General features: G+C 33.9%; 1 protein-coding gene across 1 annotated transcript; it reads left to right on the top strand.

The window, feature by feature from the left end:
- The first annotated feature begins 342 nt into the window (after positions 1 to 342).
- Positions 343 to 960, top strand: LOC119612751 (neuropeptide-like 4). Its single transcript, XM_037968609.1, has 2 exons — positions 343 to 481; positions 551 to 960. Exons 1-2 carry the CDS (start codon positions 470 to 472, stop codon positions 716 to 718), a joined length of 180 nt encoding a protein of 59 aa, XP_037824537.1. The 5' UTR covers positions 343 to 469; the 3' UTR covers positions 719 to 960.
- Positions 961 to 23,788: the final 22,828 nt, after the last annotated feature.

Below are 23,788 nucleotides of genomic sequence, written 5' to 3' on the forward strand. Positions count from 1 at the left end.
AGTTCTAGTTCAGTTCTAGTTCAGTTCTAGTTCAGTTCTAGTTCTGTTCTTGACAAAACCATTTCAAAATAATACTACTTTGTAAACCCACTTTAGCAGAACTATTAACAAAAAATCTGTTAAGAAACCTTTTCTATCAACATAAATAAAAATAAAAGTATTTTATGCCAAAAAAATTATTGCGCAATTGCATGATTTACAATTAAAAATTCAAAGCACATATTCAACACATGCTCCCAAAATAGATTGAAGAAGAAATCGAATGTATAAAATTATAATGAGTTTAAATTTGGTTAATTCTGTTATGTTTGAAATAATATAATTAAAACAAACAAATAAACCCAAAATAGTTAAAAATGAGATTAACTATTTGACAAAGTTGTCAACAGTATAAAAACATCGGCAAATTGTTGAGTAAAGTATCAAAAGCATTTCATTCGCAAAAGCTTAAACAACTCAACAAAACAAAATGTTCAAATTCGTAAGTGTTTTTAATATTAAAGTATTTAATAAACTATTTAATATAAAATTTCACTTTAATCACTTATAGGTCTTTGTCCTTATTGCTGCCTTGTTCGCTGTCAGCATGGCCTCTCCTTCTCCCTTGCCAGCTCCAGCTCCCCGTCCAGTGGCTAGTCCTGAACCTGCTCCCCAATTCTATACTCCTTATGCCTACAGCGGTGGTTACTATGCTTCTCCTTATGCCTACTATGGTTAAAATTGTGATGCCTTTATTGCATCTACAACAGCGAAGTAGTAGTGTCAAATATGTTGGGGATTAGTCACAGAATAGTTTCTTTTGCGCACACTACTATGGATTACGGTTATTGACTATTAATTACGTTCACGGAGAATATGTTTAATATGCACGCTGGCATATGGATTTTTGTTTATTTTTCTTTCTATCTTCTCTGTTGATTCTTTAATTTTTGTTTTAATAAAATTTTGCATAAAAAATTTAAATGTGTATTTTTTAATATTTAAATTTACAATTCTTAAATATGATCTGAAGAACGTTTAGACCCAAATCATTGTCAAAATCTTTAACATCAACCTTTCCGTCAGGGTCCATTTTATTTCTTTTATGGGAATTATTCTTCGCTACATAGTGAAGGCGAAAGTTTGATTATTACTCTCGATATCCACATGTTGTTCTCACACCCATGAGGGAGCCTAGATATAGTTTACTAACCAATATTTTATTAAAATTATCAGTTCCAACTATTGTGTTAATGGCGCAGCATTGAGTGGCTTGTAAAATTCGCTCTTCATGCCATGTACTTAGGGTTCCGTTAGAGCGTAATATTGTAAAATGTTCCGATATTGGTTTGTATAGTATGGTGCTGCTTTAGCCCATGGCCAGACCCATTTCTGGCGTATGGGACTGGCTTCAGAGCCACTTTGAAGCATGCGAACTTAGCTAAGACCAAGAATATCGATACTATATAGAAACTATTATCTCTTGATGGCTCAGAAAGAGTTCACACATTCCATATTCCTATCATAAAGCGTTTTTTAAAGCCAAAGTTTCTGATGATGTTTAAGATGTGTTGGAAAGTACCCCAGATCATCCGATCCTTGTGTTCGGGCTGCCAACAAAACTTCCAGGGTGGTCAAAATAAGCAACAGAGTTTCCTAATTCCTGGGACATCCTTACAAGAGATAACTCACGTAAGCTACTGATAAACGGGCTTTAATACAGCATTACCAGGGGAACATTTGGTCTAAAACCGGAAGTGCGGTTAGGTTTGAGACATTCATCAAATCACTTTCGTTTCGTTCAATTCTATATAGTTGTACCTGTAAACCTGTGTGTCTGCTCAGAATACTCACCTCCGACTAATGCATTCTGTGAAGGCTTCTCGCTCTCCTCTTGTCTAATTCCTTGCCAACGTTTTATTATTCCAAGTTCTCTCGCCCATATTTTTAATTCAGCTTTCTTTGCGTACTTAGATAGAAATTCTGATTAGGTATTATATCTCGGTTTTCAATGTAGAGCCTTCCGTGTAACAACAGATTCAATCAGGGGTTTCTTTCAAAGTTACGCTTGACTACGATCTCCTTTCTGAAATCAATGTGTCACGTTTCCCGATAATTTCTGTTTCCGGTTGGGTACATCTGATAATTGTAAATAACCATCAGCTAGGACCCTTATACATTGATAACGTATCCCATAACCGGCTTTAGTCAATTCGCCTAAAGAAATTCTCGGTTGTTATTGCCATCGTATCTTGTATATATTTTAATGAGAAGGAAATCCAGTCTTATTTCCAGAACTTTGGTTCATTACTGAACCAAACAGAGTAGAGTATACCCAAGAAATATATACAATGAACTCCCTGAAGTGATACCAGATTGCCAAAAGTTTGAATAAATCTAATTATGCTATTAAAAAGTGTGTCGTAGTTGGATTAAGCCGGGTTTGGGTATAGATAGAAATTTTTGTATTACCTTAAATTGTCATTTAATCCACTTCACGGAGCCCAATATTTAGGACCTATTTAGGACCTAGAATAAATAATATTTATTTAGGCCCTAGAATAAATAATATGGATCATTGCTGATATTAATCGTGGTTACCCAGACTAATGCCAATAAAATTCCAACCTCTGGCTTAACGCGAAAACCCTTTTCCTATTAATTACATATATATATATCGCGCATCTCGCAGCTTATAAGTATATGATTGATCCAGTCACTGAGCACGTAGCCAACTTGAAATTGGTTTAAGGAATGGATAAGAGTGTCAGTTTGTAACACCTTCGATATCAATGCAGATTGCAAGTGTATACAGTCTACTGTCGTAGGAACTCTATATACATATGTATAGTATGCGGTATCATCTGAACTAAGAACGTACATTTTAACCATGATATCGAATATGCAAGGTTAAAAGTAGAAAAGGATTCAGACTTATTAGTAGATATGACCTTGGCATTCTAGGTTTGGAAATTAAAGATTTAAGAATTTAAGTTTTTCCTGCAAAAGGTAGATTTTTGTCTCGAACTACTCACTCTCACTAACTAGATAAATAACGTGTAATAGAGACAACTTTGTAAATTCAGAATAGTATAAATATGTACATACAATAATATGTTTGAAAACATACATTCATCCATATGTAGGCAAAAAACATATTATGTAATATAAACCACAAAAAATACAGAGGAATCAGACTACTCACTGACAGAGCAAGACATATGTATACCCAACTCAACAGAAGTCTTGCACTTGTGCCTAACATGTTGTGTGTGTGTGTGTGTCAACACATGGAATTACACTTTTTTTTCTTTTACTACTTTATTTTTCCATTTATATTTCTTCTATTTTTTGGTAAAAGGAACTAGGACAGATAAAAGAAACAGCAGAAAAACAAATATCACGATGAGAATGCAAAGAAACAACTACTAACAACATTATTGCAACAGTTGTGCAGCCAAAATTAGGAAACTAAGAACAAAGCCAATAATAGACTAACTGAATGCCTGTATGCCTTACCGGGTGACTATAAGAAAATCGGCATTCAACATAGTTGTTTGGTCGCCATCATCGTCATCAACAACATCTCGACAATACAGCAGAATTTAGAAACAAAATGAAAGAACACATAAAATTGTGTTGCCTGCACCACAATTGAGTTGATTTGCATATAATTTTAAAGATTTAACAAGTTAGAGTGCTAAATTCGGCTGAGCCGAATCTTAAATACCCTCCACCAGCTACTTTTATATTAAGACTTTTCTAATTGGTCAAATATTTGTAGAAATAAGTTATCTCATGTCTTAAATTGAAAAATCCCAAGATTTAAACAGCTTAAATCTATTACAATTCCAAGATTTATTGAACATTACAAACGCAATTTTCTTTATATTTTTATAGCGCTTAGCGATATTTAGTAATTTGCATGTATGCATGTGTGTGAAAATTAAAGGATTTTCAAAATACATATATATAATCTACACAAATTGATAATGCAACTAGTTAAATACGGTTAAAGTGCTTTCAGGGGCAGGACCTAGATATGACCAATTATAGTCCGATCGTAAAAAATTCTTTAAGCTAAATTTCTGTACATAAAAGCTATATTTCAGTAAAATTTTATATCTATATCGTAATTTAGTAATAAGTAATGTGTGTTTAAGTGATTTTCGGAAGGGAACCTTGTATGGGACCGACCGCACCCATGTTATGAGCCGATCGTGAGAAATCTTGAAATAGATTTTTTGTATACAAAACTAATATTTGTGGCAAATTTTGTATCAATAGCTTTATTTGGTAATGAGTAATGTGCGTTTAAGAGATTTTCGTAAAAGGACCTTGTATGAGAGCTATGACGAATTATATATAAAAACAAAATTTCAAAATTCTGTATCTATATCATTATTTGGTAATGAATATTGTGCATTTAAGTGATTTTCTGGAGGGGCCTAGTATGAGAGCTATGACCAAATATGGACCGATCGTAAAACAATTTTATAGTGTAATTTATGTATATAAGAGCAATAATTTTGCTAAATGTATGATATCAATATTTGGTAATGAATTATGTGCGTTTAAGTGATTTTCGGGAGAGAACCTTATATGGGAGCTATGACCAAGGTTGGACTAATCGTGAAAAAATTTTGAAATAACATTTATGTGTACAAAAATAGTATTAATGCCAAATATTTTATGGGTATCACTATTTCCTAATGAGTTATGTGCCTTTAAGTGTTTTCTGAAAGGCACCTTGTATAGCAGCTATGATCAATTATGGACCGATAGGAAAACAATTTCACAGTAATATTTCTCTGTATATGAGCAATACTTCTGCCAAACTTTATAGTTAGTAATGAGTTATGAGCGTTTAAGTGATTTTCGGGAGGGGACCTTGTATGGGAGCTATGACCAATTATGGACCGATCGGAAAAAAATTTCACAGTAATATTTCCGCGCATATGTGCAATACTTGTACCAAATTTTATATGGATATCTTAATTAAGTAATGATTTATGCGCGTTTAAGTGATTTTCGGGAGGGGACCTTGTATGGGAGCTATGACCAATTATGGACGGATCGGAAAAAACTTTCACAGTAATATTTCTATGCATATGGGCAATACTTATACCAAATTTTGTATGGATATCTTAATTTAGTAATGAGTTATGCGCGTTTAAGTGATTTTCGGGAGGGGACCTTGTATGGGAGCTATGACCAATTTTGAACCGATCCAAAAAAAAATTTACAGTAATATTTCTATGTATGTGGGCAATTTTCATACCAAATTTTATATGGATATCTTAATTAAGTAATGATTTATGCGCGTTTAAGTGATTTTCGGGATGGGACCTTGTATGGGAGCTATGACCAATTTTGGACCGATCGGAAAAAACTTTCACAGTAATATTTCTATGCATATGGGCAATACTTATACCAAATTTTATATGGATATCTTAATTTAGTAATGAGTTATGCGCGTTTATGTGATTTTCGGGAGGGGACCTTGTATGGGAGCTATGACCAATTATGGACCGATCGGAAAAAACTTTCACAGTAATATTTCTATGCATATGGGCAATACTTATACCAAATTTTGTATGGATATCTTAATTTAGTAATGAGTTATGCGCGTTTAAGTGATTTTCGGGAGGGGACCTTGTATGGGAGCTATGTCCAATTATGGACCGATCCATAAAATTTGTCCTCTGAAAGAATTCTATTGACATAAGATTTTAATTTGTAAAATTTTGTGAAGATATCGACATTGTGATGGAAGTTATTAACGAAAAACCCATTTTCCGGGAATATGTACTTTTGTATGGGAGGTATATGAAATTGTGGATCGATTCTGGCAATTTTCTGCACGGATCAAGATCTTGTATAGAAACGAATGTATGGTGATTTTCATGGAATTATCTTGCATAGTTTTGGAGAAAATTACATTAGAATGTGAAAAAAATACTTATTTTTTTCGAGGTTGTTTTAAATTTTGATTCATAACTTTTCCCGATGTGAACCGATATTGCTCATTTTCAATACCAAACTGTACCGGATAATAATGAATATTTTGGGTGAATTTGGTTAAATTATATTGCTTCGTTTTAACGTGAGCGTGTTTTACACAGACAGACAGACAGACAGACACACAGACGGACGGACGGACGGACGGACAGACGGACATAGCTAAATCGACTCAGAATTTCATAAGGACCCAGAATATATATACTTTGTTGGGTCTCAGATGAATATTTCTTGGTGTTACACACGGAATGACAAAGTTATATATACCCTCTATCACCACTGATGGTGGTGGAGGGTATAAAAAGAAAAAGTTAAAATGTTAAAGGTCCTTTTCGGTAAAGAGAACAAAAAACAACTCAACTACATAGGAGTAGTAACTAGTTAAGGGTGTTAAATCTTGTGACAACCATAGAACTATTTTAATGCACATTTCCATATGCAGACTTGTATACATAGAGATTAAGCCAAATACAGTGCGTGTTAAAAGTTTAAACACAGTTGCAACAGGAACAAATTCAAATTTGAATGATGACCATAAATTATATTTTAGCATAATATTCAAACTAGAAACTTAATGTTTCGATTAAATTGTATGATTACTTTTTAATTTCACTGTATAAATGCTTGAGTGAGTATTCCCATTGTGGTGTATTGTAGGAGTACTTAGAACCATTATAAATGTCAACATATGTGTCACTGCAGGCAGGAACACCAACATACACATTTCGTTTCTAGTTCATCTTTTTGTAAGTTTTGTTTCTTTCTGTTTATTATTTGTGTACCCTACAACACCCCAGAATGATGGGTATGCAGTCATTTAGGAAGTACTCGAGTCCACAATAAAATCTCGTAAGTTGACCAATCTAAGCAATGAAATGAAATTGACCTAATATTATATCGGAAGATGATATCATGGCTCCTGGATCATATTTTTCGTAAGTACTTATATCCTAGTAACTCTAGTGATCGTAAGGACACTAGTGACACTGGAGATACAATGATACCTTTATATCCTTATATTTCAGCACTTCTTGGTTTCATAGACTTCTGAAACCCATTTAGCATTACCCACATTCGTCGGGTTCATAGTCCGATTTGTTCATAGTCAGTTTGTCGAAGAAGCACCTAAACATACCAAGAACGAGGTGTGCTTCTGGTTAGTTGTTGTAAGAACAGTTGTTCATACACCTAAGCCCCTATAAATAGTCACATACTGACATCCACTACTGTAGGGTATTATTTATTCGATCGCCCATAACCAAATGTAATTATACCCTACACCACTTTAGTGGGGAGGGTATATTGGATTTGTGCTGATGTTTGTAACATACAAAAATATTCGTCCTAGACCCACCTTAAAGTATACCAATCGGCTTAGAATCGTTTTCTGAGTCGATTAAGATATGTCCGTCCGTCCGTCTGGCTGGCTGGCTGTCCATGTAAACCTTGTGCGCAAGGTACAGGATAAGATAATTGGATGAAATTTGGCACGCACGTTTTATTTGATCCAAGGACGAAAATGAAAATGGTTAAAATCGGTCCATTATTTCACCTAGCCCCCATAGAACAGAACCCCCCGAAAAGGGCTTCTGAGCTCATAATTATGTTAAATATACAGATATATCGATAAAATACGGCACAACTAAGTTTTATAGAAGTCTTGATGACCCTGCCAAATTTCATAAAGATCGGGCCCCATTTGACCCTAGCTCCCATACAAAGTCCCCTTCAGAAAATTACTTGAATGTCCCAAATTAATTTATAAACACAAAAATATCGCGATGAAATTCAGCACAATAAAATATTATGTAAATATAAATATATTCACAAAATTTTATTGGGCTTGGTCCAAATTTGCCCCTAGCCCCCATATAAAGCCTCTTTCAGAAAATTAGATTTTCCTCCATAAATTGCTTAAATGTATCGGAACAAGGGAATATTGAAGATAAATGCTTTATTATGAAATATAAATCACATTTAATATTCATAACTGGTGTAGGGTATCATATGGTCGGCCACGCCCGACTATACTTTCTTACTTGTTTTTTACTCGTCTTTGTCTATTTTTAACTTGCCACACTAACAACATATGGCATTGGTAGGAATATTTTTTTTTACATGATGCATTTTTGAATTTTGCTCTCTGCATATTTCCTTTTTCTTTCCAAAAAGTTTGTTGTTTGTTTTTAAATATTTGAAAATGTAGAAGACTGATTAGATTTTCGCAAACATTTCTTTTTACAATTTCAATTAAATTTAAGTTTAGTATGGAAAGTATTGTTTAAAATTTAAAAAGTCAGAAATGGCTAAATGGGTTCCCATTAACTGTATGCAAAGATGAATTTCTTGTCACACATCAGAGAGAAAGTAAAAATTTCAAAAATAAAAAATTATAATTACTCTATTAGCCTATCCTAACTAGTACTAATAGGGTACTACAATATTGACGACTTTGTGGTCCGTTTGGGACAATTTAGATTAGAACCTTTAAATAGTAACACATCTTAGAGACAACAGTCCTAATCATAAAGTAGGACTTTACTTATTTGCTGATCTTAAAAGATGCAATTCCCCGATTCTTCATGATATTGTATCGAAGTTTAATGCTCCAAGTTCTTCAGAGAAAAGTCCCTCCGAACTGAACTAGAACTGAACTAACTGAACTAGAACTGAACTAGAACTGAACTAGAACTGAACTAGAACTGAACTAGAACTGAACTAGAACTGAACTAGAACTGAACTAGAACTGAACTAGAACTGAACTAGAACTGAACTAGAACTGAACTAGAACTGAACTAGAACTGAACTAGAACTGAACTAGAACTGAACTAGAACTGAACTAGAACTGAACTAGAACTGAACTAGAACTGAACTAGAACTGAACTAGAACTGAACTATAACTGAACTAGAACTGAACTAGAACCGAACTAGAACTGAACTAGAACTGAACTAGAACTGAACTAGAACTGAACTAGAACTGAACTAAAACTGAACTAGAACTGAACTAGAACTGAACTAGAACTGAACTAGAACTGAACTAGAACTGAACTAGAACTGAACTAGAACTGAACTAGAACTGAACTAGAACTGAACTAGAACTGAACTAGAACTGAACTAGAACTGAACTAGAACTGAACTAGAACTGAACTAGAACTGAACTAGAACTCAACTAGAACTGAACTAGAACTGAACTAGAACTGAACTAGAACTGAACTAGAACTGAACTAGAACTAAACTAGAACTGAACTAGAACTGAACTACAACTGAACTACAACTGAACTAGAACTGAACTAGAACTGAACTAGAACTGAACTAGAACTGAACTAGAACTGAACTAGAACTGAACTAGAACTGAACTAGAACCGAACTAGAACTGAACTAGAACTGAACTAGAACTGAACTAGAACTGAACTAGAACTGAACTAGAAACTGAACTAGAACTGAACTAGAACTGAACTAGAACTGAACTAGAACTGAACTAGAACTGAACTAGAACTGAACTAGAACTGAACTAGAACTGAACTAGAACTGAACTAGAACTGAACTAGAACTGAACTAGAACTGAACTAGAACTGAACTAGAACTGAACTAGAACTGAACTAAGAACTGAACTAGAACTGAACTAGAACTGAACTAGAACTGAACTAGAACTGAACTAGAACTGAACTAGAACTGAACTAGAACTGAACTAGAACTGAACTACGAACTGAACTACAACTGAACTACAACTGAACTACAACGAACTAGAACTGAACTAGAATGAACTAGAACTGAACTAGAACTGAACTAGAACTGAACTAAAACTGAACTAGAACTAATAGAACTAGAACTGAACTAGAACTGAACTAGAACTGAACTAGAACTGAACTAGAACTGAAACTAGAACTGAACTAGAACTGAACTAGACTGAACTAGAACTGAACTAGAACTGAACTAGAACTGAACTAGAACTGAACTAGAACTGAACTAGAACTGAACTAGAACTGAACTAGAACTGAACTAGAACTGAACTAGAACTGAACTAGAACTGAACTAGAACTAACTAGAACTGAACTAGAACTGAACTAAACTGAACTACAACTGAACTAGAACTGAACTAGAACTGACTACAACTGAACTAACTGAAGCTAAGAAAACTGAACTAGAACTGAACTAGAACTGAACTAGAACTGAACTAGAACTGAACTACTACAACTGAACTAGAACTGAACTACAACTGAACTAGAACTGAACTAAACTGAACTAGAAACTGAACTAGAACTTACTAGAACTGAACTAGAACTGAACTAGAACTGACCTAGAACTGAACTAGAACTGAACTAGAACTGAACTAGAACTGAACTAGAACTGAACTAGAAACTAGAACTGAACTAGAACTGAACTAGAACTGAACTAAACTGAACTAAACTGAACTAGAACTGAAACTAGAACTGAACTAGAACTGAACTAGAAACTGAACTAGAACTGAACTAGAACTGAACTAGAACATGAACTAGAACTGAACTAGAACTGAACTAGAACTGAACTAGAACTCAACTAGAACTGAACTATAACTGAACTAGAACTGACTACTGAACTAGATACTGAACTAGAACTAGAACTAGAACTAGAACTAGAACTGAACTAAAACTGAACTAAAACAGGACTAGAACTGAACTAGAACGGAACTAGAACTGAACTAGAAATGAACTAGAACTGAACTAGAACTGAACTAGAACTGAACTATGAACTGAACTAGAACTGAAACTAGAACTGAACTAGAACTGAACTAGAACTGAAAAGGGAACTGAACTAGAAGGTTTTGGTGTCTCCCGCTTTCCACCTTCCAATGACAAAAATCAGCAGCTCTCCATTCTAACACAAAAGGATTGATTGAAATATTGACTTTTAATGGTCATTATTTTTGAATAAAATACTATTTGTCATTTTTAGAGGGTCATTGAGTACTCACCATTAAATTTTTAAATATGTATTGAGACATATTTTAAAATTTAACCATAAAACTCTATTAAAAATCCCTCAAAATGATGACATCTATGACAAAGTAAATTGTTTTCTCTTTTTTCCTTAAGAGTTTCTTCCTGAAATCTTATACAATACTCGTGTGAACGTCCTTGTTATGACATTTACTCTCACACGTTTTCACTTCACTTGTCATTTCTGATTTAACCTTAAAAAAATATCATAGAAAGTTTTCTATAGATTTTGTTTCCAATGCTGTTGTTGTTTCGTGTGTTTTTTTCTAGTTTTAAACATCCTATTGCGTTCACGTTGGTGTCACTCATGTGGCAGGATATTGGCAATCCACAATTTAACTTAGTTTTTGTTGATGTAAATTTCTGTGCTTTTCTACCTTTTGTTATCTTTCTTAACATGACTTCCTATTCACACAAGTAAGTTAGCTGTTGTTGTTCGTGAATAGAGTTGTTGTCATCTTAACTGCAAAGGATGTGTTTACGTAAAAACTGCGAATAAGGGAATAACGTGAAAACAGTAGTCAGTCAAATTGGATGATATGTACTACTGTTTGAAAGTTCTAGTTCAGTTGTAGTCCAGTTATAGTTCAGTTCTAGTTCAGTCCTAGTTCAGTTGTAGTTCAGTTCTAGTTCAGTTCTAGTTCAGTTCTAGTTCTAGTTCAGTTCTAGTTCAGTTCTAGTTCAGTTCTAGTTCAGTTCTAGTTCAGTTCTAGTTCAGTTCTAGTTCAGTTCTAGTTCAGTTCTAGTTCAGTTCTAGTTCAGTTCTAGTTCAGTTCTAGTTCAGTTCTAGTTCAGTTCTAGTTCAGTTCTAGTTCAGTTTCTAGTTCAGTTCTAGTTCTAGTTTCTTCTAGTTCTAGTTCAGTTCTATTTCAGTTCTAGTTCAGTTCTAGTTCAGTTCTAGTTCAGTTCTAGTTCAGTTCTAGTTCAGTTCTAGTTCAGTTCTAGTTCAGTTCTAGTTCAGTTCTAGTTCAGTTCTAGTTCAGTTCTAGTTCAGTTCTAGTTCAGTTCTAGTTCAGTTCTAGTTCAGTTCTAGTTCAGTTCTAGTTCAGTTCTAGTTCAGTTCTAGTTCAGTTCTAGTTCAGTTCTAGTTCAGTTCTAGTTCAGTTCTAGTTCAGTTCTAGTTCAGTTCTAGTTCAGTTCTAGTTCGTTCTAGTTCAGTTCTAGTTCAGTTCTAGTTCAGTTCTAGTTTCAGTTCTAGTTCAGTTCTAGTCAGTTCTAGTTCAGTTCTAGTTCAGTTCTAGTTCAGTTCTAGTCAGTTCTAGTTCAGTTCTAGTTCAGTTCTAGTTCAGTTCTAGTTCAGTTCTAGTTCAGTTCTAGTTCAGTTCTAGTTCAGTTCTAGTTCTAGTTCAGTTCTAGTCTAGTTTCAGTTCTAGTTCAGTTCTAGTTCAGTTCTAGTTCAGTTCTAGTTCAGTTCTAGTTCAGTTCTAGTTCAGTTCTAGTTCAGTTCTAGTTCAGTTCTAGTTCAGTTCTAGTTCAGTTCTAGTTCAGTTCTAGTTCAGTTGTCAGTAGTTCAGGTTCTAGTTCAGTTCGAGTTAGTTCTAGTTCAGTTCTAGTTCAGTTCTAGTTCAGTTCTAGTTCAGTTTATAGTTCTAGTAGTTCTAGTTCAGTTCTAGTTCAGTTCTAGTTCAGTTCTAGTTCAGTTCTAGTTCAGTTCTAGTTCAGTTCTAGTTCAGTTCTAGTCAGTTCTAGTCAGTTCTAGTTCAGTTCTAGTTCAGTTCTAGTTCAGTTTCTAGTTCAGTTCTAGTTCAGTTCTAGTTCAGTTCTAGTTCAGTTCTAGTTCAGTTCTAGTTCAGTTCAGTTCAGTTCTAGTTCGTCTAGTTCAGTTCTAGTTCGTTCTAGTTCAGTCTAGTTCAGTTCTAGTTCAGTTCTAGTTCAGTTCTAGTTCAGTTAGTTCAGTTCTAGTTCAGTTCTAGTTCCAGTTTCTAGTTCAGTTCTAGTTCAGTTCTAGTTCAGTTCTAGTTCAGTTCTAGTTCAGTTCTAGTTCAGTTCTAGTTCATTCTAGTTCAGTTCTAGTTCAGTTCTAGTTCAGTTCTAGTTCAGTTCTAGTCAGTTCTAGTTCAGTTCTAGTTCAGAGTTCTAGTTCAGTTCTAGTTCAGTTCTAGTTCAGTTTTCTAGTTCAGTTCTAGTTCAGTTCTATTTCAGTTCTAGTCAGTTCTAGTTACAGTTCTAGTTCAGTTCTAGTTCCATTTCGTAGTTCAGTTTCGTTCTAGTTCTAGTTCATTCTATTTCAGTCTCTAGTTCAGTTTCTAGTTCAGTTTCTAGTTCAGTTCTAGTTCAGTTGCTAGTTCAGTTGCTAGGTTCGTTCTAGTTCAGTTCTAGTTCAGTTCTAGTTCAGTTCTAGTTTCAGTCTTAGTTCAGTTCTAGTTCAGTTCTTAGTTCAGTTCTAGTTCAGTTCCTAGTTCAGTTCTCTATTTCAGTTCTAGTTCATTTCTAGTTCAGTTCTAGTTCAGTTCTAGTTCAGTATAGTTCTAGTTCAGTTTTCTAGTTTCCGTTCTAGTTCAGTTCTGTTCAGGTTCAGTTCTTAGTTCAGTTCTAGTTCAGTTATAGTTTTCAGTTCTAGTTCAGTTCTAGTTTTTCAAGTTCTAGTTCCGTTTCTAGTTCAGTTCTAGTTCAGTCTAGTTCAGTTCTAGTTTCAGTTCTAGTTCAGTTCTAGTTCAGTTCTAGTTCAGTTCTAGTTCAGTTCTAGTTCAGTTCTAGTTCAGTTCTAGTTCAGTTCTAGTTCAGTTCTAGTTCAGTTCTAGTTCAGTTCTAGTTCAGTTCTAGTTCAGTTCTAGTTCAGTTCTAGTTCAGTTCTAGTTCAGTTCTAGTTCAGTTCTAGTTTAGTTCTAGTTCAGTTCTAGTTCATTTCTAGTTCAGTTTCAAGTTTCAGTTCTAGTTCAGTTCTAGTTCAGTTCTAGTTCAGTTCTAGTTCAGTTCTAGTTCAGTTCTAGTTCAGTTCTAGTTCAGTTCTAGTTCAGTTCTAGTTCAGTTCTAGTTCAGTTCTAGTTCAGTTCTAGTTCAGTTCTAGTTCAGTTCTAGTTCAGTTCTAGTTCAGTTCTAGTTCAGTTCTAGTTCAGTTCTAGTTCAGTTCTGGTTCAGTTCTTGTTCAGTTCTAGTTCATTCTAGTTCAGTTCTAGTTCAGTTCTAGTTCAGTTCTAGTTCAGTTCTAGTTCAGTTCTAGGTCAGTTCTAGTTCAGTTCTAGTTCAGTTCTAGTTCAGTTCTATAGTTCGTTCTAGGTCAGTTCTAGTTCAGCTCTAGTTCAGCTCTAGTTCAGTTCTAGTTCAGTTCTAGTTCCGTTCTAGTTCAGTTCTAGTTCAGTTCGCTACTGATGACAAAAGGGTATTTGTATGTATATATTGTAAGTATTATAAGTTTTCCAGACATCAGGTATTACGTTGACATCTGAAACTTGAGCTGGGGTGTAGGGTATGTCCGTGACTGAATCACCTAGAAGTTGCGAACAACGCTGGAATTGCAGCCGCACTACTGATGTTCAACCAGCAGGTATAAAGCGACCAGCAGCTGGAACAAAATCGTTTGGTTGTTGCAGACAAACGATTAGTGTAAGTGGTCTGATTCCGGTGATATTACTGCTTTTAAATACAGACGATTTTTTAAGTTAGTTTAGTTTTCAATTCTAAATAATTCTTAGCCCACAATCTACGACTTATATGGAGTTCCTGGTCCAGATGAATATTGTTAATAGGCAAGTCCTACTTCCGACACAAAATTTTCCAAGTTTTTCCGGGTTTCTTGATCAAATACAAGTTGATGGCTGTTTTGTTACCGAATCCTCCCGGTCTAAAATTTATTCACCAATCTTTAAAGGCTCGGATGTAGAGGTCATCTGTTCGCAACCTTGTGAAGCTCATATATATTTTTTGGTCATCTTAATAAAGATGATTTTCCGATAAAAATTTGGATTCTCTTCTGAGAACTAATTACAAGATTAGTTCGAACTAATTTGAAAGTTTTAAAAAGCAAGGGCTGAAATCATAAGTTCCCACAATTCCCCATAGATATTTCGGAATTTCTCATCATTCCCACTACAATGAACAGCCACTGTAGCGTGTGCTGTGTTCATGTCATTCAACACTTTTTCATCGGTTTTTTTGTATTTATTTTTCGGAGACAAAATGTTTTATAAACATGCAGTTAATAGTTTATTTTTCGTATTTAGCTTTTTCACTGGCAATTTTATGTATGAACGTATTCTACACATTACAGACTCATATACATATGTATATAAGAACGCATTTACACTGGGAATTCCACTGAATTAAACAAAACCAACATTCACACCAGTTTTTAGTCTTTTTCAGAATTTCTTACATTGTGCAACTAGTAGTCAAATATGTATAAAGTACACTTTTAACTGGGGAATTGAGATTACATTTTTAATAATCTCTAGTCATAACATATTTGCTTAGCAAAAAAAAAAAAAAAACAAAAATAGATTGAAATCAATCTCAGCAGTGTAAGATTACTTCAATGACATGCCATAATATTTAACACTTTCCGTTACTATCTAACGTTAACGTTATATTCAGCTGTTGGGGGTGTTTAGAGTGAAACTGTAAACTTATATGTTTAACTATTCCAGCAAATAGTTATACACTTCATTGAGTCGAGCAGTAGTAGGAAATCTGTTTTTTTAAGAAATATGTAGTACATATTGTTTATATATATATATATATATATATATATATATATATATATATATATATATATATATATATATATATATATATATATATATATATATATATATATATATATATATATATTGAAGAACGAAAAAGTACCAGACAGTGCCTTTTTATATATTTTCATTAAATCAGGATGACGCATAAAGATTTTTATACAATCAGGAAGCTACATGTCCAATTTTATGTTTTTAGGTTCAATATTATAGAAAATTCAAAAAGTATTAGTAAAAGAATAAAAAAGTACCACAGTATCCTTTTTAAATTTTCGTTCAATTGGGATACTGCGTGTTTAATTTTATGTTTATATATTAAATATTTTAGAAAGCTCTAAAAGTACCAGTACCAGTGAAGTACGAAAAAGTACCAAAAAACCTATTTTATTTAATTTCATGTTCCTAAGTTCAATATTATAGAAAATTCAAAAAGTACCAGAAAATATTCCAGTTTAAATTTTCATTCACTCAAGGCCCTGATTGCTTTTATAGATTCTAATTAACTCCGGCTCCACATGCTTAATTTCATGTTTCTAGGATCAATATTATAAAAAACACAAAAAGTACCTTTTGAAGAACGAAAAAGTACCAAAAAGTCCCCTTTTATAGGTCTCCACTTAATCCGGGCTCTACATGCTTAATTTCACGTTTCTAGGTTCAATATTATACAAAAATCCAAAAAGTACCTTTTAAAGAACGAAAAAGTTCCAAAAAGTCCCCTTTTATATGTTCTCACTTAATCCAGGCTCTACATACTTAATTTCATGTTTCTAGGTTCAATATTATAAAAAATTCAAAAAGTACCTTTTGATGAACGAAAAGTCCCCTTTTATAGATTCTCATTTACTCCGGGCTCTACATGCTTAATTTCATGTTTCTAGGTTAAATTTTATAAAAAACTCAAAAAGTACCAGTCGAAGAACGAAAAAGTACCAAAAAGTCCCCTTTTATAGATTCTCATTTACTCCGGTCTCTACATGTTTAATTTCATGTTTCTAGGTTTAATATTATAGAAAATTCAAAAAGTACCTTTTGAAGAACGAAAAAGTACCAAAAAGTCCCCTTTTATAGATTCTTATTTACTCTGGACTCTACATGCTTAATTTCATGTTTCTAGGTTAAATTTTATAGAAAACTCAAAAAGTACCAGTCGAAAGACGAAAAAGTACCAAAAAGTCCCCTTTTATAGATTCTCATTTACTAAGGACTCTACATGCTTAATTTCATGTTTCTATGTTAAATTTTATAGAAAAATCAAAAAGTACCAATCGAAGAACAAAAAAGTACCAAAAAGGTCCTCTTTTATAGTTTCCAATTTACTCCGGGCTCTATATGCTTAATTTCATGTTTTTAGGTTCAATTTTATAGAAAAATCAAAAAGTACCAGTCGAAGAACGAAAAAGTACCAAAAAGTCCCCTTTTATATATTCTCATTAACTAAGGCCTCCGCATGCTTAATTTCATGTTTCTAGGTTTAATTTGATAGAAAACTTAAAAAGTACCAGTCGAAGGACGAAAAAGTACCAAAAAGTCCCCTTTTATAGATTCTCATTTACTAAGGGCTCTACATGCTTAATTTCATGTTTCTAGGTTAAATTTTATAGAAAACTCAAAAAGTACCAGTCGAAGGACGAAAAAGTACCAAAAAGTCCCCTTTTACAGATTCTCATTTACTAAGGGCTCTACATGCTTAATTTCGTGTTTCTAGGTTAAATTTTATAGAAAACTCAAAAAGTACCAGTTGAAGGACGAAAAAGTACCAAAAAGTCCCCTATTATAGATTCTCATTTACTCTGGGCTCTACATGCTTAATTTCATGTTTCTAGGTTAAATTTTATAGAGAACTCAAAAAGTACCAGTCGAAAGACGAAAAAGTACCAAAAAGTCCCCTTTTATAGATTCTCATTTACTAAGGACTCTACATGCTTAATTTCATGTTTCTAGGTTAAATTTTATAGAAAACTCAAAAAGTACCAGTCGAAAGACGAAAAAGTACCAAATAGTCCCCTTTTATAGATTTTCATTTAATAAGGGCTCTACATGCTTAATTTTATGTTTCTAGGTTAAATTTTATAGAAAACTCAAAAAGTACCAGTCGAAGGACGAAAAAGTACCAAAAAGTCCCCTTTTATAGATTCTCATTTACTCCGGGCTCTACATGCTTAATTTCATGTTTCTAGGTTAAATTTTATAGAAAACTCAAAAAGTACCAGTCGAAGGACGAAAAATTACCAAAAAGTCCCCTTTTATAGATTCTCATTTACTCCGAGCTCTACATGCTTAATTTCATGTTTCTAGGTTATATTTTATAGAAAACTCAAAAAGTACCAGTCGAAGGACGAAAAAGTACCAAATAGTCCCCTTTTATAGATTCTCATTTACTAAGGGCTCTACATGCTTAATTTTATGTTTCTAGGTTAAATTTTATAGAAAACTCAAAAAGTACCAGTCGAAGGACGAAAAAGTACCAAAAAGTCCCCTTTTATAGATTCTCATTAGCTAAGGCCTCCGCATGCTTAATTTCATGTTTCTAGGTTAAATTTTATAGAAAACTCAAAAAGTACCAGTCGAAGGACGAAAAAGTACCAAAAAGTCCCCTTTTATAGATTCTCATTTACCAAGGGCTCTACATGCTTAATTTCATGTTTCTAGGTTAAATTTTATAGAAAACTCTAAAAGTACCAGTCGAAGGACGAAAAAGTACCAAAAAGTCCCCTTTTATAGATTCTCATTTACTCCGGTCTCTACATATTTAATTTCATGTTTCTACGTTCCATATTATAGAAAATTCAAAAAGTACCTTTTGAAGAACGAAAAAGTACCAAAAAGTCTCATTTTATAGATTCTCATTTACTCCGAGCTCTACATGCTTAATTTCATGTTTCTAGGTTTAATTTTAAAGAAAACTCAAAAAAGTACCTGTGTAGAACGAAAAAGTAGCGAAAAGTCCCTTTATTATTAATTTCATGTTTCTATTTCAATATCATAGAAAACTCAAAAAGGACCAGTTGGAGAATGAAAAGTACCAAAAAATATCACTTGGTACCGGGGTTACATAACACCATTAGGATATTTAGTGTTTCTAAATTTAAAAATTTTATCTAAATTGGATCATTGTGGTTGAATAAAATCAAATTTCCCGTTTTTACCCCTTTTGGTACTTTTTTCCTCCCCATTAACGAAATAAAAATTCTATTCCAAAAAGTTGCAACATCGTAGTGGGAGCCCGTTATTATGTATTCATATGTATAAGTTAATAAACCAAAAACAATGTTTTATTAAAAAAGTACCAAAAATAGGTACAATTTTAACCCCTTAAACGTCCGAATATCCAAAAAGTACTAAATTCATATTTTTATTTTTTCGTTAAGTTATGAAGGAGTCAAAAATATTTTTTGAATGTGCACTGGTTTAAAAGATACATGGGGTGCGAAAAAAGTACCAAAATACAGTTTTTACCCGTTTATTCCCTAAAGGGGCCAAATTTTAAAAAAGGACCAGACACCTGTCCGTTTATTTTTTAAATGAACGGCGATAAGCTTTAAACTGTTTTTGTATTTTTTCTAGTTTAGGAGATATAAGGTTACCGAATTTACCCGTTTTTACCCTTTTTTACCCCCTAAACATTTCCAAAAATCCCGTCTTAGTGGATCTATTTGGCGGGAGACCAACCTCCTGTCCAAATTTCAGCTCTTTAGCTTCAACCGTTTAGGCTGTGCGATGATGAATCAGTCAGTGAATCAGTCAGTCAGTCAGTCAGTAACGTTAGAATTTTATATATATAGATATATATAGATATATATATCTATATATATAAAAATGAATGTGTGTTTGTTTGTATGTTTGTATGTTTGAACGTTATAGACTACTAAACGGCTGAACCGATTTTCTTGAAATTTTCACAGCATATTGCTGCATGTCTGGAATAGGTAATAGGCTACTTTTTATTTCGAAATTTCAAGTGGGCGATGAGCCACGCCCACATTAAGAAAATATAAAAGCCGTATATTTTAGATAATATAACAGTTAGAGTCCTCAAATTTTGTCGGAGCCACTTTAGTGTCAATATGATCATTTAGGACAAAAAGTAGGCGGACTAGCATTAGGGGGCGTGGTACCTCCCATATAAATTAAATACAAAAATTCGTTTATCTGGGAAACTAATAGAACTAAATTCTTAAAATTTAGCACGAAGAACTTTAACATCCATATAAACATTTTGGGTAATAAATTGGCGGACTACCCATGAGGGGAGCGGCACCTCCCATATTAATTAAATACAAAAATTCGTTTATCTGGGAAACTAATAGAACTAAATTCTTAAAATTTTGCACAAAGAACTTTAACATCCATATAAACATTTTGGGTAAAAAATTGGCGGACTACCCATGAGGGGAGCGGCACCTCCCATATTAATTAAAAACAAAAATTCGTTTATCTGGGAAACTAATAGAACTAAATTCTTAAAATTTTGCACGAAGAACTTTAATATTCATCTGAACATTTTTAAGGAAAAAAGAGCGGACTTTCATCTGGGGGGCTTGGAGCCCCCATATGAATAAAATAGAAAAATTCGTATATCTGAGAAACAATTAGAGCTAGAATCATTAAATTTTACTTGAAGAACTTTGACATTCACCTGAACATTTAGAATATAACGGGCGGACTTCCAATGGGTTACTTGGTACCTCCCATATGAATTAAATACAAAATTTCGTTTAACTGGGAAACTAATAGAACTAGATTCTTCAAATTTTGAACAAATTATTTTAATAATCATCTGAATATTTTGGAGGAAAAAGGGCGGACTTTCATCCGGGGGGCTTGAAGCCCCCACATGAATTAAATTCGCATATCTGAGAAACTATTAGAGCTAGAATCTTAAAATTTTACATGAAGAACTTTGACATTCATGTGAACATTTAGAGAATAACGGGCGGACTTTCAATGGGGGGCTTGGCACCACATATATGAATTAAATACAAAATTTCGTGCATCTTGGAAACTCTTATATTATTCAAATTTTTTGTAGATAGATAGAAATTGGCGATAAATAGAAACTGGCGAACTTGCAATAATTTGCTTGACATCTTTTATATGTAACATATAATAAATCTGGTATTTATTTATACATATTCCTTTTAGGGTAGCAAAGCACACTGGGTATAGCTAGTATATATATATATGTCATGTTATTTTAATAAGCGTTTTAAGTTATTTGTCCTTAAAAATATGTATTTTTAAGAGAATATTTAAGTGATAGCTTAATTATTGGTCTAAATCAATATTTAGTATAGAATTTCCTTTTAAATTTAGAAAAAAAAACATTCAATTTATACAAAAGTATTAGTCAACCGGACCTCATGACTACAGTCGTTATCTTTGATAATAATGTATTTTAATTGAAAAGCTTTTGCCCGTACAATAAAGGCAATATCTTATTTTTATACCCTTCTTCTTCCTCAAAAGATGAATATAAGATTGTCATTTGTAATTTCTATAATATAATTTTCCGATCCTCTAAAATATATATGTATATTCCGAGTCCTTATAGATAGCGGAGTCGATTAAGCTATGTCCATATATATGTCTGTATGTCCGTCTGTATGTTTGTTGAAACCAATTTTCTGAAGACCCAGAAACATAAAATTAAATATGTAAAACCCGCAGTAAATGAGAAACTATAAAAGAGAACTTGTTTGTACTTTTTTCCTTCTTCAAAAGGTACTTTTGGAATTTTCTATAATATAGAACCTAGAAACATAAAATTAAGCTTGTAGGTCCAGGAGTAAATGAAAACCTATAAGATTGGAGTCTTTGGTTCTACAAAACTTTTTGAATTTTCTATAAAATGGGACTTTTTCGTTTTCAAGGGTACCTTTTGAATTTTCTATAATATTAAACCTCGAAACTTCAAAATAATCCCGGGTTAAGGGAGAACCCATAAATGGGATCTTTTTCGAATTGAATAAGAGGCACCGCAGGACGAGTGGCTTGGATATGGGGTTTTCAATTGTGAATTAAAGATGGAGCAGCGTTTTTCAAAAAAATACCTTAAAAAAATCAGAAAAGAAAGTCCTAATCAGACAATTGAGTTGTGTTAAAAAAAAGAAATATTGTAATTATGTAATACTATCTGCACATAATGGACATATCTGCTTGCAGCACAGCGTGTCTTAACTCATCCGGAAGTCGCAGATCTACCTCCAATCTTGAACCAACCATCCATATTACCCTACACACGGACTTTGATAGAGTTCTTCCCAACAATTGTAGTGTTTTTCAGGCTAAAATTTTAGCGATAATATCAGCCTGTAGGGTACTATATTAACTCAATATTTGCGGCAACATAAGCGCTTCTCTCACTAAACTCTGTTACTACCACTTCCCTATTAGTCAGATAATGCAAGAAGGATCTATCAAGGCTGTGTTACCTGTCTGGCATTATCCTTGTTTGGCGCTATATGGACACTATTATGGAAATGAACACGCAGATGAGCGTGCCAGAACAGAATCTGCTCTTGATATTTCCAATGCCGTTTTAGTAGCAACTACGTTAAGTTTTATCAAAAGCAATATCCTCAAATTCATTCTACAAAAGTCTGAAAATAGATGGAATAACTTAGATACATGTAAAGGGGCCAAGTTATTGAGGCCTTCATTCTATGAAAAACACACAAGACACCTAATAACCCGAAATACAAGGGATATATCGAGGTTGATAGCGGTTTGGGCTCCACTTCAAAAAGTACTGCTGCAGCGGCAAAGACAGGGAAAATGAAGAAACGGTCTTCCATATTTTCTGTACATGCCCTGCTCTAGAGAGAAACAGTTTTCTTAGCAGTTACTTCATATCCAATACTAATACTAATCTAATACTATATAATACTACATCTGACGGGTGAAGTGGTCCGGTGAAAACGTGAAGTGGTCCGGTCAATTCAGCCAATCGTCTCTTCTACTGAAGAGCTTATAGAACGTCTGATAGAACTTTATATCAGGAGCAATATAGATACCCGTCTTATTAGCAACGCTCAAAATGGCTACCTAAAGGGTAAGACGGTTGTGAGTGCACTACATGTGGTTGGTTAGCGCATGAGGAATATACTTTATCCGCGTTTTTGGATATAGAAAGCGCCTTTAACATTAGAATAGATGCCATCAGGCCGTTGCTAGTCGTACTCGGGGTTCAGGATTTCCCAGAGAGTTGGATAGTATCGATGTTTGATAGCATAATTATCCACCCAAACTTATGGGACGATAGGATTTGGAAACGAGTTACCTTCCACAAGGAGGAGTGTTATCACCCCTACTATGGTTACTGGTGGTCAACTCTATCCTCAGAATCTTTGGATCTAAAGATAGTAAAATAGTCTCTTATGCGGATGACATGATGATACTGGTTAAGGGTAAATTTCTCACAATAATCATTGAAGTCATGCAGTCAGCATTAAGTGAACTATCAACCTGGGCTAATGGTAATGGATTGAGGGTGAAAACAGGAAAAGCAGCTATAGACTCGATAAAGTTCAGTGGTGTGTTTCTATCGGCAAAACTAGTGCTAGGGATAGTATACCGAGGGCGGCATTGAATATTAATTTAAATCTGCTGCCCATTGAGAAATACAGGAATTGAAAGAAGTACGAAGGGTATTTCTGATCATTTGGTTACGGCAATTCAATAGTGATTCCTAGTAGGAACAAGTGGGTCCAATGTACTGTTTGAGGGATGTGCATGCAGTCTTTACTGATGGATCTAAGATGGAATCTGGCACAGGGGCCAGAGTTTTTCTGGTTGATGTCAACATAAGAGTGTCCTGTAGACACAAATGTAGCGTCTTCCAGGCGAAGATCTTGGCAATCTGGAAAGTCGTGGATATTATTAAGACACACATCACTAGGGTTCGTCGGAAGTAACAATTTATGTTGCAATTAAAGCTTTGCAGTGTTACACGTTACATTCTAGCTTGGTAACTAGCTGCAAAAGGTTCCTGGAATCATTAGTCATGTTATACACAGTAAGGCTGTATTGGGTACCGGGACACTGTGATATTCAAGGAAAGGAGATCGCAGATGAATTGGCCATACAGGGTTATATCTGTTATTACTATAGTCATAGTAGGCTGGATTG

This window comes from Lucilia sericata, unplaced genomic scaffold (assembly GCF_015586225.1).
Source record: "Lucilia sericata isolate MDLA Ls3-8-SP2 unplaced genomic scaffold, ASM1558622v1 Contig001822F_arrow, whole genome shotgun sequence".
NCBI lineage: Eukaryota > Metazoa > Arthropoda > Insecta > Diptera > Calliphoridae > Lucilia > Lucilia sericata.